General features: G+C 46.0%; 1 protein-coding gene and 1 pseudogene across 2 annotated transcripts; both read left to right on the top strand.

Annotated features, from left to right (window-relative positions):
• Window positions 1-393: 393 nt before the first annotated feature.
• On the top strand, window positions 394-4,858 carry LOC144170011 (cuticle protein 16.8-like). Its single transcript, XM_077699499.1, has 3 exons — window positions 394-469; window positions 587-643; window positions 4,224-4,858. The coding sequence occupies exons 1-3, from the start codon at window positions 458-460 to the stop codon at window positions 4,689-4,691; spliced, it is 537 nt and encodes a 178-aa protein (XP_077555625.1). The 5' UTR covers window positions 394-457; the 3' UTR covers window positions 4,692-4,858.
• Window positions 4,859-7,903: 3,045 nt separating this feature from the next.
• LOC144168524 (cuticle protein 16.8 pseudogene) lies at window positions 7,904-9,742 on the top strand (annotated as a pseudogene). The gene is made up of 3 exons (XR_013322186.1): window positions 7,904-7,915; window positions 8,023-8,079; window positions 8,911-9,742. The product of XR_013322186.1 is annotated as a cuticle protein 16.8 pseudogene (transcript).
• The last annotated feature ends 4,085 nt before the right edge of the window (window positions 9,743-13,827 follow it).

The raw sequence follows: 13,827 nt of genomic DNA, 5'->3' as shown, positions 1-13,827 counted from the left end.
AACGGACCAGATGTGAACAAAATGAGAACGCGAATTCTGACGGCTGCTTTGAAGGCACTGTACTCTAGAGGAACAGCACAGAGAGGGACAGAGAGAAAGAGAGAGAGAGTGATAGCAGCTTAGGCGATCTAGAGACCAGTAGGTGCAATATGTTGACAAACCAATCATCACTACGCAATGTCGCTACATCAGCTGCGTCGTACTCTCGCCTCATGAGGGAAGTCTCTTGCCCCGCCAACATGTTGACAGGAGGCTGCGGGGTGAATACTTTCACGCACCAAAGGTAGATTTGAGTGAGTGCGTACAACAGAGTGAGAAAAATGACGTGGACTGCGTCTTCGCTAAGTGACGACACTGGAGGAGGGTGTGAGAGCCTGCTATATAAGGGACAAACTGCTGATCTTGGGTCAACTGTTCGTTTTACCAGTCCAGCACGGCATCCCACCATCCAGTCGCCATGTACACCAAGGTACCCACGTAATTACTATTTTCTTTCAGGCGCTAACTGTTGCAAAGGGCACCTAGCAGACCTTTCTTACGCAAAGTTCTGCTAACGACTCTGCCCTCTTGTGTTCCTTTGTTTCAGATTGTTCTATGCTGCCTCGTTGCCGTTGCTGCCGCCCAGCAGATAAACCTGGATGGCGTAAGTGTAACTGAAATTTTTTTTTAATCTGATACTGTCAAAATCAGGGAAATGGCATTGTAGGTAGCTACAGCACAAAGCAGAACGCACTCAAGGAAGGTAAAGAGGCAAGCGTGTTGTACATTCCGCTCTGCGCGGTTGCAATTTTCTGTATTGCCCATCTGCCTCATTACCATTTTATTACGTCTCATTTATTTTACTCGTAGGATATGAGGGAGGGTTGCAGCATTGAACATAATATGACTGAAAGTGCACTGGGAACTCGAACAATAACAGACAATTGGTAACAACGAATATTTAAAATGTTGTTCAGGCACACAGCGACAATTTTATTCTGCGTTGTTTAAATAATGCATATTTGAAGCGAAGAATATCGGTTATGCTTCTTAATGAACTCGGTAAAAGGTCCCACACCTTGGACTTAGGATTCACGCCTACTTAATTGTTACAACATGGCGTCTAGTGGCCTAGAAGGTCTGCCGTTACGCAGAAAGTCGTGGTCCCGACTAGTGGCTACGGAGATGTATTCTTGAAGCGAGCGTAATTCAGACTCTGTTGTCAACACCACGTTCCTTGGTACCCGACAAATAGACCTAGGTGTTTTACAATCAACTTACAGGTCTCCTGATAAGTGAAGAAAGTTTCCTTTGTGCCCTAACCCCTAATCTGTACGTCTACAAATTCTAATTAGGGACGAAAAGTTCGTTGGCCTTCAACAATACAGAGTACAGCAGGAAAAGATCGACTACCTCGGTTTTGTTAGGGTGTATTGACCATAGAATTCGCTTGAAGCAGAATAGGTGAGCGAACATTATCAACGCAGCAAGGCAGCAGTGACTGTTTTTGTACATGAATTTTTTTATATTTTTTTCTGGGCGTCAACAATGTTGTTTTCAATATATCCAGTAATAAAGATCGAAAGGGAGTAGTCGAATCCGAATAAGGCTAAAAAATATTACCACAAATAAAATACGTCAAGTAATGACCAGGTAAGACGCGATAGAAAGAAATAACCGCGGTATGCTATGTTGATACACCATGTAAAATGTAATTTAGCATGATCAGTTAATAAAAAGTACTTTATTCTTTACCAAAGTACTTTGCCAAAACATTTCGCTACCCTGCTTAAAAGACAAAAGATGCACGGTGAGTAGGGGTATTCTTCTTCCTCCTTAAAATGTAGGGTGTCACGCAATCTTGTCACTCCTCCTGGGTTCAAATGAAAGGAGGGCCGTAGCTCCAGGACTGAAACAACATTAAATGGTGAAAACATAAAATTAACGTACACCAGCCTAGCAACCACGCTTACCTACGGTTGTCACCGTGACGTCTGCACCTGCAGCTGTGTCCTAACGGTAGTAATTGATCATAGGCAGAATGCAATTTTGGCTCATTCGAATGACTGCAACATCAAAGCAGCCATCATGCAAATGTTAACGCAAACTTAAAGCAACTAGACCAGACACTAAAAAAATAAAAAAGGTGGCGATGCACCGGCCACCTTCTCAGACTGCGTTTATGATGTTATAGGGATCAGTTTGAGCTATTGGCAGCCCCCTACAGAAGCCACTACCGGAAAAAGAAAAGGAAATTTACATTGCAATTGGTGGTGTCTTTATTTTGCAATTGGTGCATGATAGCATGCAGCTACTCCACTAATTATCCTGTCTTCAGGATCCCTCGAATGACGTCACTGGTTTCGTTGGGTGGCGGGAAATTTGGAAGTTTGCCAGTGCTACCCTACTGAAACGTTCTGTATATACGGAATTATGAGAATACGGAGTTCATACGGATTATGCCGCACCCAAGCACACCGAAAGTAGATGTTAGTATAAAAAACAGGGAATCACATTTGTGTGTGCAATAAAAACGTTTGGCACAGGTTTCGTGTTTTTATCTTCAATAATAAGCAAAATGACGCTCCGTACGTTTTCCGTATAATCCGTATATACGGAATTCATACGGACAATGATTTGGCGGCTCTAGTAAACTTACAGACTTAAAATCGGTGTCAAATTCTTGGATAAGTATGCACTATTTCGTTCACATTTGTTTCTCAAAAATATTTCGTGTTATGTTGCGGCTTTGTGTCATTCTAGGAAAGTACTCCGTATTCCCATATTTCCGTATATACGGAGCTTTTCAGGAGGGTAGTAACATATTCTAGGTTAGAAAAATGTTCGTCAGGGCCGGAATGGAAGGCTAGTTCTCTCACCTAAAATAAGGGTGTGTGTTGTCTTCATGGTCCCGTTAAAACAATTCCAGAATGAACATTCAAGAAGCCGAGGCGGAAATACGGTTTAAAAAAAACGGCGACACTTTGCCCTCCAGGAGTAAGACCCTCTTTTTTCTGCGATGCTATTCACTTCGCCAAAAGAGAAACGCGCCAGTAAGAAACACGACTCCAGACTTTACGTGCCCTGCGTCGATAGTGCATCGGTGGCACTTTTTTTTTTGTTGAGTCCGACTGCAATGAATAGCGGCCGAATCGCGTGCTGCCCAGTAAACTCAAGGCTGCTGGCCGACTTTTCCCTGTCCGTGTCGCAACCCTACCTGCAAGTTCAGTGTAGCCGCGCGTCTCTCGGAAACGCTGTAAAGCGCTGGAGTTTCACGGAGATCCTCTTTACGTGCCGCAAGGCAATTAACTGGGTCTGCGCTAACGGCAAATCTTGACATTCGAGAACTCGAAGGGCATTTGCATTCACGTGAACGAGCTTCGAAACCATTTCGTGCGCCGTCATTGGAGTAACCTAAAATTGCGTAACAAAATCTATACTATGGAACGTTTACGATGTGTTGGCCTAAGCTATTTCCACCCGTATTCTCCGAAGAGAGCTTTTATATACACTAATGGTGCTAAGGACCCCCTCAAAGCGCACTGCCTAGCTCGACATGTGCCCCATCTTACCGCCGAGCCTATTTCTCACCTGTTGAAAGTACAGTGTCAGAATGTAAAGCGTCAGACATTGTTCGAACGCAAAGTTACTGAACTGAGTGGTTACCTCCATATCTATAAATTCAAGCTTGCGCTTGATGTGGCTGGCTCATCAGGCGCAATAACAAAATTTTAGCTAGGAGTTTTATTCGAGTGATTTGGCTCGACATGCGCCGTTCAGAAGTGAGCTGGGTTACTAATAAACGAAAATCCTTCCTTGTTTCGCCTTCCTTCTTTACTTCTTCTCCTGTTATATTCACAATTAATCGCCAGCATAAGGAAGTTTTTAAACTGTGAGATATTTTATTAATGCTATTATTGTCTGCGGCCTGATGCTGGTAGAGGCTGCGTGGAAGAGGCACAAAAAAAGGCCAGCGTCTTGCCGGGAGTCGTTGCATCAAAGACCCGCGTACGTCAATGAGCCTTTTGTAGCAATCATTGGCACCTATCATTGCTACAGCCAAGGCTGGAAATCGCATTGTCGTAGCGTAACGGTATGGTATTTTATTTTAGCGTAAAGACTTGGCGCCGTATACGAGCTGTTCATCGTTTCCTCACTTAGAAAATACGGTGGGGCGCCTACTTATAATCGTGTACGAACTTAATTCGTTCAAATATGTGACTCCGCTCTACCTTCCACCGCAGCCACCGCAGCCGTACAGCTTCAGCTACGACAACACCGACGAGTTCGGCACCCGCATGTCGCAGCAGGAGACTGGTGACGAGAACAACAACAAGGTCGGCTCGTACAGCTATGTCGACGCTGCCGGCGTCACCCGTACTGTCAAGTACACCGCCGACGCCAGCGGATTCCACGCCGTGGTCGAGACCAACGAGCCGGGCACCAAGACCTCCAGCCCAGCCGACGCCCAGTACGTCTCCAGCGCTCTTGACGCCGCCCCAGCTCAGCTCGCTGCTGTCAAGCCCGCCCAGGTTGTTGTCCAGTCCAGCCCCGTCGTCCACGCCGTGCAGGCCGCCCCAGTTACCCTGCACGCTGCCCCGGTCTCTTTCGCCACCGCCCACCACGTGGCCCCGGTGACCCTGTCCGCGCAGCCATTCGCCATCTCCGGCGCGCCCCTCACTTACACCCTGACCAAGGCCAAGAGCGCCTGAAGTGGCCCCTTTGTCTCCTGCCCTGGGAATGGCACTCCGAAAGTGTGCGCATCCTTGCGAGAGTGTTTCAACTAAGGATGAGATCAAGGATGTGTTGTTTACCTTTCCTCTCCAGAAGTTATTTTTTCTCGTAGGTAGTTTCAAAGAATAAAACAATTCCCACATCATACTGTCTCTTAATGTACCTTGCATCTATAGCGTTCCTTACTGCAGACTGTAATGAGGTTGTTGCAGCTTTCCAAGTACACCAAGAAGAAGAAGACTATTTCTTAGCGAGTGTTTTGCGGTCCCCTAAGAGGAATGAGGGTGGGATTACCTGCTTGAAGGGACCATTGAGACAACATACAACTTTGCTTCTATCGAAAGATGACTTTGTCAGAATAATACTTGTGCGAATATTACACGAACTTAAAGCTAGTAATCTGTATAATAAGGAAAAAAGAACAGAGGTTGCGACTCACCAGCTATTTTTAGACACTCAAGTTGCGACGTTACTACTCTTATTTGCTCAACTGGGTAGAATTCAGTTGCTTCGGGGGCTTTCAGCCTGAAGGTGGAACTGGCATACGGCGACCGACGGACGGCTACAAAGAGAGAGTCGGGCAAATCAACATAAAATCGGGGTGAGCGCTAGGAGGGGCTTTACAAGCAATGGGCACGCCGCACCTTTTATTGAGTGGCTTTCGCTATAGCATGACACCTGAATACGAAAGAATAACGAACAATCGGGCACTTCCGTTTCCTCAAAAAGCGTCGAGGGTTCAAGAGAGCTCAAATCGTCTGATTCTACTCATTTGAATTGCGCACAGAACGGACAACGGCGTTTTCGGGGCATACAGTTATGACACTCTGATACGACTTGCTAATATTAATCAGCGATTCTAAACTTGCCGCTTTTCATGAGCATGTCGAGTCAGCGTACTGACTGCCCATTTTTGGCTGCTCTCCCAAGTACGTCACAGAGCTCTTGACATGTCATATATAGTGAGCAGTAAGCTAGCGATAGAGGTTGCTCTGTTTAAACAGTAATTTGTTCGTCACTGCAGAAACAGTTGTCATCGAAAAACATTGTATTGAGGTGTGAGCTGCTGAGTATTTCGGTTAAAGCAAGTTGTATGTTGCTTTGCGAGCCTGAATCCGCAGGTTCCCTGGTGTCCTACCCAAATCATTCGCACCCATTCACTCACTGTTCCATGCGACAGAGATTTGTCGCCAATGCACACTCTGTAATGGATTTCGTCTGGTCGACCACCTTCAGCTATTAGGAGCTAGATCACCGTGGACTGACATTCCTTGGAAAAATTTTCTCCCACAAAAGCATTGTCGTCGGTGTAGTCGAACACAAACCAGCCACGCGAGCAATAGTGAACACCTCACAAAAAGTGCAACGTCATCGATCTTCACGTGCGCCCGTCTGTGTGGATGCCGTGGAGAAAACCGTGTTCCATGTATCCCACCTCGCGGTAATGGTCGAACTTCTGAGAATCTTTTAAAAAGAACAGTGTGCTTTAGTTCCACTCAGTCGAATTTAGTTTACAAGATGTGAACACGGGCGTTGCAGACCAGGCTGTTTTTTCGAAGCTGCTTAAACCAAGCACGTGTCGGCAAATGAAAAGGGAATCCCAAGCTGCATAAACGCGTTTTTTTTTTATTCCGTTGGGCCCCAGTAATCCCACGAGTGTGAATGAGAGAACTTGATGTAATTGCATGTATCAAACACGTCCCCTTCCTTGCCAACTTTTCATTCTGAGCCCAATTTTACGATAGGCTTACCGGCAGCTGAGCGTTTTTTTTTGGTGGCGTTCCACACAGTGATTTTGCAGGGTTTGTTTTTACATACCGTAAACTCTCATTTGATGCGGTGCTCTTGCGTTTTGTGTTACCATGTACGATGACCGCGTTTCCAATTTCACACTGGCGCCAACATTGGGAGGAGGACGTGAAAATTGGCAGCAGTTTAATTTAGAGCGTCAATGGAGGAATGCCTGATATTATCTATGCGCACACAGAATTCGGAGTTAGTGCTCACTGCCGATATTTATTAGTTTCGAAGCTTTAATAGTTGTTTTTGAGCTAAACTTCCGCAATTGATCCCTTAGAGAAGTATATCAAATTCCCGCTTGAACTTAGAATGCCGAACAGCGCAAATGGCTGACGGAATGATTACCGAACTGGATGTTTTCCGATGGTTCGAATAAACGGTGCACAACCACCAATCACAAGTGGCGAACTGATTTTACAAGCTTCAAGAAGCGTTGTTTTTCATTTCTGTTTCTTACTCGTAGAAATGATATAACACAACTCTCCCCCCCCCCCCCTCCCTTGAAATCTTCCGCAACTTGCTCAACTTCAAGAATAGTAATTGACAGGCGATTGTTCTCTCTATTAAAAACAGAGGTTAAAAAAATGCAAAGTGAACCACATAAGATGCGTTCTTTGCGTAAACACTTCTGTTGCAAGCAGTTCCCCAAATAAGGAAGTTATTGAGTATTGTATCTAAAGCAGATTTGAAATCAATATGTCAATCTACTTTTTAGAATCTCATCGAAAGTAGTAGAAAGTAGATTTGCAGATTATGTTCGTACAACGCTATATAGGGCATTCGCTGAAGCAAGGGCTGCTCCGCGCGGCTTTTCGCATAGCGCCACACAATGCTCAGAACATCTGCCCTTATTCGTATTTATTACCATACAGATCGCGTTTCAGTCTCTCATCGCGACGACAACCTCGATAACGAGGTATCGGCCTCCGAATTTGGCTCGAGGAGAGAAGCCCCGGGAATACCTCATAATAGGAAGCTACACACGGAGGGAGCTAAACATAAGCCGCCGCGTCCTCGCACTCCAAAAGATAACCACTGGTGCGCGCGTCTTGGCAAAGCCTGCGGTTGCTGGACATCTCTCGGCCTCTCTTTCCGGAGCGATACGGTCCCCCAGCTATTCAGCAGTGCGAAAACATGGCCCCTGAAAATATTCCCGCCCTCTCCGAGGTCGTTAAAGTAAGAGTGTGAATAGGGAGAGAGAAAAAAAACGGACAAAAATAATTTTAAAAGCCGTGGTTGCTTAAGCGTCAGTAGGGCTTCCAAGGAGCCGGGTATAAAAACGGACACAGGGTGAGATAAAACGTCAAACATCCTTGAATCACGCAACTCGGAAGAGCTTCGGACACGTAACATCGGGAACGGACTAGACAGCCTCCACACAGGATCTAACATGATCAGCAAGGTACGGACACGAATGTTCTCAACAGCTGAGATCTGGAGCATGGCTTCATTGGCAGTACAGAGTCTTTGTTCATTTCACGCAAGGGGTCCCCGCGCGCGCTTTTTCAGGTTCTTTTGTGTTGCCTAGTCGCATACGCCGCCGGCCAAGCCCTCCAAGGGGAACTGGTGAGTTTTTTTTTTTTTTTTTTTTTTTTTTTTTGTGAATGGAGATCGTTTTACTGAAATATAGCTGATTAGATAACTTAAGCGCAATCTGTAGCTGATAAGCACTGCAAAAAATGGGACTTAACAAGATACGGTGAGACAGCTGCACTTTTCGCAGCCTTTTCAGTCGTCTGCTAAAACTGTTGAAGTCTAGCGAGCGTCATGTGTGCATCTTAGCCCTCGTCTTGTGTTAGCTAGTGACATGTATTCAACTAAACAGCGCGACGACTTAAAAAAATGTAGCCCCATTTGGCCCATAAGTAACCCGATTAAGCACTTTATAAAAAAAGCTGTTATTTATTAGAAGAGAAGGCATCAAGAGGCCAGCAGGAGAGGCGCTGTGCCTATTTATTTTGCCGTTAGGGAATTGCTTTCTCGCAGTTTTCCAACCGTAAACCGCTATACTAACTAAATTACCAAACTGAATGTTTCTTAACTTTGCCTCATTTCGTAAATAACTAATAAAACACCGTTGAAAGCGGGTTTTCATTAATTAAAGGTGATACAGATCAACAGAGGAGGCAGCTGTACCTTTTTATTATGCGTTTATATTCGTACTTTCGCACGATTTTCCAATTGTGAACCACTAAAGCAACTAACCTACCGCAATAATTCGTACCTTTGCCACCCTACATCGAGTATCGGCACGCTTTCTTTATGGAACAGCGTTTAGTGACCACTGTAAACCGTTATGCTTCCCTCACACATGTCAGAGACACGGGATCAGGCCGTACAGTGTTTGCAAATTGTTCTCGCTTGTGCCTTATCGTTCGTTTCCCGCTGTCACCCTAGCCGGCGTCGCCATACAGCTTCAACCACGACACCACGGACGAGTTCGGCACGCGCACCACCCAGGAGGAGAAAGGCGACGAGAACAACAACAAAGTGGGCTCGTACAGCTACACCGACGCCGCGGGCATCACGCGCACGGTGCGCTACGTCGCCGACGCTAACGGCTTCCGCGCCACCGTGGAGACCAACGAGCCCGGCACCAAGACCTCCAACCCCGCCGACGCGCCCTTTTACTCCAGCGCCGTCGAGCCGCCCCCGGCCCCTCCGGCGCCCAAGCCCGCCGCCGTGGTCGTGAGGCCGGCCGCTCCGGCGCCTGTGGTCGTCCACTCGCACCCGGTGGTGCACGCGGTGCAGGCCTTGCACTCCACGCCGTTCACACTGCACGCGCTGCACGCGCACCCGGTCACCCTGCACGCCGTCCACTCGTCCCCCGTCACTTTGCACCATGTGACGCCGCTGACTGTGGCCTCCCATCCCATTACCCTGTCTCACTCACCCCTCACCTTCACCCTGAGCCGCGCCAGGAGCTAGACGCATTCACACCGCCGTCTGCCTCACAGGCGAGATGCACGAAAACGCTGCTGCGGCGGCTCCCGTGCATTCCACAATGAAACAGCCCCGCCGGCGCCCTTTTCTCTGCTCCTGTTCTACCCGCTTAACCCTCCCGTAGCCTAGCAAGCACTGAAAGCAAAACTTTCAAAAACAGCCAACGTAGCAAGAAGGGTATGGTTTTTGAAAGCCTGCAACGAGTAGCGGATGCAGGATGTCTCTTGATGTACTACCAACACCGGTTTGTTGGAGAGCAAGCACTCTTCTCGCCATCGGTCACCAACAGCGTTTGCATTGCGCTCTTGCGACAAATGTCCTTTCCCCTTTAGTGCGGAGTAATCTATAAGCACGCAGCAGGTTAACCGATCGCAGAAGTAGCGTCTCTTTAACGGGGTTTCCTCAGGTTTCTCTCTTCAGGCTTTACGCTTCTGAAACAAGACCATATGTTCTGGGCATTTCCTAATCCCAACGCTGTGCAAGTCTTCACTCTTTCTTAATGATACTGCCTCTAGCCTTGGCCTTAACTTTGTGAATACGATTTTCAGCGAGCAGTCTGTGTTCTGTATTGCTCATTGTGCTTTGTGTCTTGCAAACTAAAAAAAAATAAAGATAATGTACAGATTCGTGTACGTGTATTACCTTTTGGTACGGCGGTAGTAAACACCCACTAAATAAGGATAAAATATAAGGCCGAAGGATATTTTGCCGGATTATTCTTGATCACCCAGAACACAGGTAAACACTTTCATGGAAGCGTGGATAGAGCGTTGTGTTAACGAGCAGCAGACTATGCTTATCAGCCCGTGCTGCTGCGTTAATTTTCGACTGTTGTCTGCATTCATGTTCAAGAGAGGGCCATAGAGCAGGTACTCAAGGCACTCGAAAGGCACGGACTCCGCAAAGGGGTCCCTGTCGAGTAGGGCTGCCCAAGAGGATGCAACGCACGGCCACGTTGAGGTCGGCCCGGCAACCGGGCTTTACCTACTGCAGGATTTAGTCAATAAAGTCCTTTCCATCCATCCATCCGTCTGCATTCATGTTTAAAGCGCGGACAGACGACACACAGGAAGAGGACAACGCGAGCGCTTCTTGTGTATCGTCTTTCCGCGCTTTAAACACGAATCAGATCCAACTAGCTCAACTTTCCGTTCTACTGCTGTCTGCAGGCGCCATGTTTCAGATTAACAAGGAACAAAAAAAATAAAACCGCAAATATCGGTTACCATCAATTAGCACCAGTGAATTTACGTTTACCGAAGGCTCCCTATATGTAAGCCGCCTCACATTACAGGCGTTGGTGTTTATAACCGAACACTATGATTCCAAGTAAGAATTTTTCGACAGCACATGTTCTGTTCGCATGTTCCTGACACAAGTTAGAGCAAGCAATTAACCGCCAAAAAGGGGTTGTTTTGCTTACACGCTGACATGCATTACAAATAATCAAGGGTAGCGAGTAAAAGAAGGTAAGTAAAGATGGTGAATTGGTTATCACCTTAAGCATAATTACTTGACCGGGTAAGCATTCACTCCTTGAGAATTCACTCCTGGAACTAACAAGAGTTATTCCAATTTGCGTCACCGCGCTACTTATACAGGCGCAACCTTGGAGCAATCCAATGGAGACGCATGTGAAAGTTGAAGACAGTGAACCTGATGAACACGAACGGAGCGAGGCCACCGAAACGGCGGAACTGTATGCCACAGTTGGTGCTATAGGCCTTACGACCAGGAGAGCTGGATGTCAGCCTCTGCTGGCCTGCAGCTGTCAGCTGGATGATGATGACACCAGCCTTTTCCTCAGTGCTAATACCATGCAGAATTAACCCATGCAGCAAATAGGACCCTGGAAAAACTGCATCAATGGAGTTTGGCTAACTCACTACCTATCAACGTAGCAAAAACTAGATCAGTTGTTTTCATAACTACAAATACATTATTGCGCGGCCCTCAAATTTATTCCTTGGTGGCACTAAAATACCCTGTGCTCCGAATGTCAAAACCCTGGGTGTTACATTTAATGAGAATTTATATTGGGACCATCAGATTGACCAAGTAAAATTTAATCTTTCGAGGTCGTGTGGGGCCCGGTACTTTCTTCCACAAAATGTGAAATTGCATATTTACAGCTCATTATTCTGCAGTCAACTAACCAATGCTCTATTGGTCTGGGGGAAGACTGCACCAAATTTCAAACAGTGCAAGCAAGGTACTGCGGAATGCAACAAACTGCTCTCGTGGTTCCCCGTCTACAGACCTATACCTCGTTCTAAAAATGATTCCAATTAAGCGTCTATATTGCACGACACTACATAAAGGAAATGAAGACTGGTGGTACATTCTTGCAGGATACTGCTAAATTAACAAAAAGCACAATAACTCGAACGATCTGCTGCATTCCGCATTGGCTTACGTGCCTCACACTAAGCTTTCTTACACCCTTTTTGGCCGAAAGGGGTGTAAGAATCTTGTCCCATGGCGAACACATTTAAAAGGTGTTTTGGAGAAAAAAATGTACAGATGAAAAAAGTGTGTTCGTGTGAACACCCTAAAAAATGAGTGTAAGGTTGCTCAACACCCTAAAATAAGGGTGTGGCCAGGGCAGCAGCTACGCGTGGCTATGTGAATGGGTGGAGCGCGCAGCATTCAACACAAACACTCAATACGCAAAAGTTACACTTGGAACACAAATGAATTGAGCAAGAAAACCAACGGGATGCAAGCAGTACAGGGAGTGCATACTTACTTAGTAATACATGTGCTCTTCTTGCTTTTATATCCAACAAAGGAAAGCCCCCCGATAAAGTCGGTGGGCCTATCGCAAACAAAAACGGATATTTTAGCGCTAATTTTGGAACTATAAACTTTACTATGACAATACAAAAATTAACACCCGGATTTGCAAAAACATTTCAATACCGAGGTAGTGTTTATGTACCAAAAAATCTTCGCCGCCATTTCAACACCCTTTTTCCCAGAAGGGTGTAAAGCTACAAATTAGGGTGTTCGAAACTAAGAAAAAGGGCGTAAAGAAAAAGGGTGTCAGAAAAAGAATGTAAGAAAAGACCGCCAACTAAGAAAAAAGGTGAAGAGACCTCCAACTTTGGAGGCATTTTGTACCCGTTTACACGGGTGGACTGAGCATTTTCTGCAGGTGGGGGCTGTTTGTACCTCACGATGTTTAAAGCAATATGAAATGACATAATGTATTACCAGAGAAGCTGTTTAAGCTTGAGTTAGTTTCGGTAGCGTTAGCAAAAAAATACAAAGAAAAATAACTGCGGCACCTGTAAAGGGTGCACCACCACAGATAGGGTAATATAACAGTGAAGTCGGCTTTCTACATTGTTAGAGTGCGAGCACAAGGGGCATATGCGTATGCGCACCTCTTACTATACCATTTCAAAGGTACTAGTCTTTTTTGGATTCTAAAAGGCAAAAAAAAAATGGCGCAGCTTGCAATAGTGGTGAAAGGCTGGAGAAACAGCATAGCGGGAGTCGACTTAGCTTGTTTCCCTCATGGATCCCCTGGCAGGGGGGGGGGGTAGGAGGGGACACACGGGAAAAGCCTTGTAAAATGCGGTTAAACTTGGCCTCACCCCTCAACGGTCATTCTAGCCTAACAAGAACAATGCAAAGCTTAGCAAACATAACAAAACTTAGCAACCCCGAAGAAACGAGGTCGACCCCTAGCTCCGCTGTTTTTGTTGTTTTTTTTTGCAACTGAGCTCTTATTTCACACTGTTTCAACACCCAACACCCAAGCGTTGCAGTCGGTAAACACCCTTTTCGCCACACGACTATGGTCTTTTTAATTTTGAAGGTTCAAATTGGTGTTTCACGTGCCGAAGCTCGACGTGGGGCATGAGGCGCACCGCATATGGAAAAGAGCGATCATTGCATACGAGCCATTTTTTTGCGTTTGGAAATATCTTGCGAGTAGAGGAGTATATGAGGGTATGTCGTGTTTTTTACAGTTATTATGCATCCAAGCTTGGCCTTATTCAGTGAACAGCTGAACCCCTTTTACACACCATTTCAACACCCTTAGAAAAACCAAGGGTGTTGAAGCTGATCAACGCCCTTTTTTCACGCAAAAAGGGTGTAGAGCTAGGAAAAGGGTGTTAAGATTCAATAAAAAAGGTGTAAAGGCTTCCCAACACCCTTTTTTCACTTATATGCTACATCCTTTTTGGCTAAAAGGGTGTAAAAAAGTTTAGTGCGCTTAAAAGCAATGGCTTCAATATCAGCTGCCTTACAACTTAAACGAACTATACCTATGCAATATACAGCCAGAAAAATTAACGCCTAACTCGTGGATGGAATACACTGTTGACTTGGCGATCTTCTGCTAAATGTGCACACGTG

The sequence above is a fragment of the Haemaphysalis longicornis genome, unplaced genomic scaffold (genome assembly GCF_048455015.1).
Source record: "Haemaphysalis longicornis isolate Haplotype H1 unplaced genomic scaffold, Haemaphysalis longicornis Haplotype H1 scaffold_2, whole genome shotgun sequence".
NCBI classification, from domain to species: Eukaryota; Metazoa; Arthropoda; class Arachnida; order Ixodida; family Ixodidae; genus Haemaphysalis; species Haemaphysalis longicornis.
Note: the sequence above shows the minus strand (reverse complement) of the source record. Positions and strands in the feature narration are given on the sequence as shown.